The sequence below is a fragment of the Nanorana parkeri genome, unplaced genomic scaffold, assembly GCF_000935625.1.
Source record: "Nanorana parkeri isolate BGI_ZX_2015 unplaced genomic scaffold, ASM93562v1 scaffold3670, whole genome shotgun sequence".
Taxonomy (NCBI): Eukaryota; Metazoa; Chordata; class Amphibia; order Anura; family Dicroglossidae; genus Nanorana; species Nanorana parkeri.
Genome location: NW_017309938.1, coordinates 7,396 through 9,630, shown reverse-complemented (window position 1 = coordinate 9,630; position 2,235 = coordinate 7,396). Strand labels below are relative to the sequence as shown.

Sequence of the window (2,235 nt, the reverse complement as noted above, 5' to 3'; positions counted from 1 at the left end):
GAGGGTGATCCGCTCAACGGGACAGCTTATTTTTTTGGGGGGGGTTCCTCACACTGACCTTTATCCTCCCAGATCATCACCTGGACCTGGCTGAGAAGGATTTCACGGTGAACACGGTGGCCGGGGCCCTGAAGAGTTTCTTTGCCGAGTTGCCGGACCCGTTGGTGCCGTATGTTCTCCAGGCCGAGCTGGTGGACGCGTACAGTAAGTAGATCCGCCCGTAGCGAGCGACCTCCTCCTCTGCTCCCCGGCCTCCTCCTCTGCTCGCCTCCTCCTCTGCTCCCCGGCCTCCTCCTCTCCTCCCCGGCCTCCTCCTCTGCTCCCCGGCCTCCTCCTTTGCTCCCGGCCTCCTCCTCTTCTCCCCGGCCTCCTCCTCTTCTCCCCTTCTCCCCGGCCTCCTCCTCTTCTCCCCGGCCTCCTCCTCTGCTCCCCGGCCTCCCTCATCAACCTCGTCCTCCTAGAGCAGGGGTCAGCAACCTCCAGCTGTGGGTGGAACTACAAATCCCATGAGGCTTTGCAACATTCTCACAGCCACGACTCCCGGAGAGAGATGCATCATGGGATTTGTAGTTTCACCCGCAGCTGGAGGGCCATCCCTGTCCTAGAGGGACCCGGTGCCGGGGGGAACCATCTCAGGCGTCCGCGTAGCGGCTTCCGTCACGTGTTGCTCTATGTCCGGTCCCGTGTAACACGCGGTGACCCCGTTGTACCTGACACGCGTGTTTTCTTGTTCTCTAGAAATCAATGACCTGGAGCAGAAGCTGCAGGCGATGAAGGAGCTGCTGAGGAAGCTGCCGAGGGAGAACCAGGAGCTCTTCAAATACGTCATCTCTCACCTGAATCGGTACGTTTATTCCTCAACGCCATGGCGCCGTCACTCGGGGCGGGGCCAGTGGGAGGAGCCAATCCTGATAGACGGCTGTCCCATGATATTGCCTTATGGGCGGGGTCTCCTCGCAGGAAGCTCTCTCTGTTTGCTGCAGGTGGTTGGTCCTCTCATAGATGATGGAGGCCCCCCCGTCATTGCATGCAGAGCCCTGTCATAGATCCCCATCGTATCTCTCTCTCTCCATCGTATCTCTCTCTCTCTCCATCGTATCTCTCTCTCTCTCCATCGTATCTCTCTCTCTCCATCGTATCTCTCTCTCTCCATAGTATCCGGGCTTTTCTTTTTTTTCTTTCACTTTCAGGAATAGATACATAATGGACACGTAATGTCTCTATTTCTGATACAATGTTTCAGTTTTCTGATCGTTGTTGTAACAATCAGAAAACGTTTAGTGACGGCTGAATCCGGAACTGCTGCAGGATCGGCGTCACTAAGGCCGCGTTCACATAGAGCGATTTATCGCACGGTAATTCCCGCCATATCGCTCTCCAATGCAATTCCAATAGACTTTAAAAAGATATTATATTACAGTAAGCACCATTCGTATTTTCTCCGCTCACCGCCCTTCTCCTCGTCTCTTCCTCAGGGTCAGTCAGCACCATCACACCAACCTGATGACCAGCGAGAACCTGTCCATCTGCTTCTGGCCCACGTTGATGCGCCCGGATTTTACCACCATGGACGCTCTGACCGCCACCCGCACCTACCAGACAATCATCGAGCTCTTCATCCACCAGTGTGCGTACTTCTTCTACCAGCGTCTACCGCGTCTGAACATTCCCCGTCCCGCTGACGCAATCAAACCGCCTCTTCCTAGGAACTGACCTTGTCTCCGATGCGTGGGGGGGGGCGGGATTGCGTGTCTTTAGACGGACTTGTATGTTAGACCTGAAAGGTGTCACGTATGTTTCTGCGTAGAGTGTTCATAGCCTCAGGAGAGATGTGACACGGATCTGCCTGATGTAGATGGGAAGGAAGACGGAATGTTCTAGACTCGTATGTAGTGCGCACTTACAGACAGGACTGCGGTATTATCTGCCCCCCCCTCTCTGGGTCTGTCGTGTGTTTGTTCTGATGGGCCCCCGGCGCTGGTTGGTCAGTCTCGCCTGGTCGGGTTATGTGATGTGAAAGGAGCCAGTGTGATGTGAAGGTGAAGGGGACCCTCGATCATGTCCTTGTGGTGGGGGGTCTTCTACTAGCCCCCCGGGCCCTCGATCATGTCCCTGTGGTGGGGGGTCTTCTACTAGCCCCCGGGCCCTCGATCATGTCCGTGTGGTGGGGGGTCTTCTACTAGCCCCCCGGACCCTCAATCATGTCCCATGTAGTGGGGGGCCTTCTACCACCGC

General features: G+C 56.2%; 1 protein-coding gene across 1 annotated transcript in view; it reads left to right on the top strand.

Annotated features, from left to right (window-relative positions):
• ARHGAP35 (Rho GTPase activating protein 35) overlaps positions 1-1,713 on the top strand; it is an 18,037-nt gene extending 16,324 nt beyond the window's left edge. Inside the window, exons 4-6 of the mRNA XM_018575235.1 lie at positions 73-204; positions 739-844; positions 1,476-1,713. Coding sequence (XP_018430737.1) covers positions 73-204; positions 739-844; positions 1,476-1,713 — 476 coding nt within the window. The remainder of the gene's footprint in view (positions 1-72; positions 205-738; positions 845-1,475) is intronic.
• Positions 1,714-2,235: the final 522 nt, after the last annotated feature.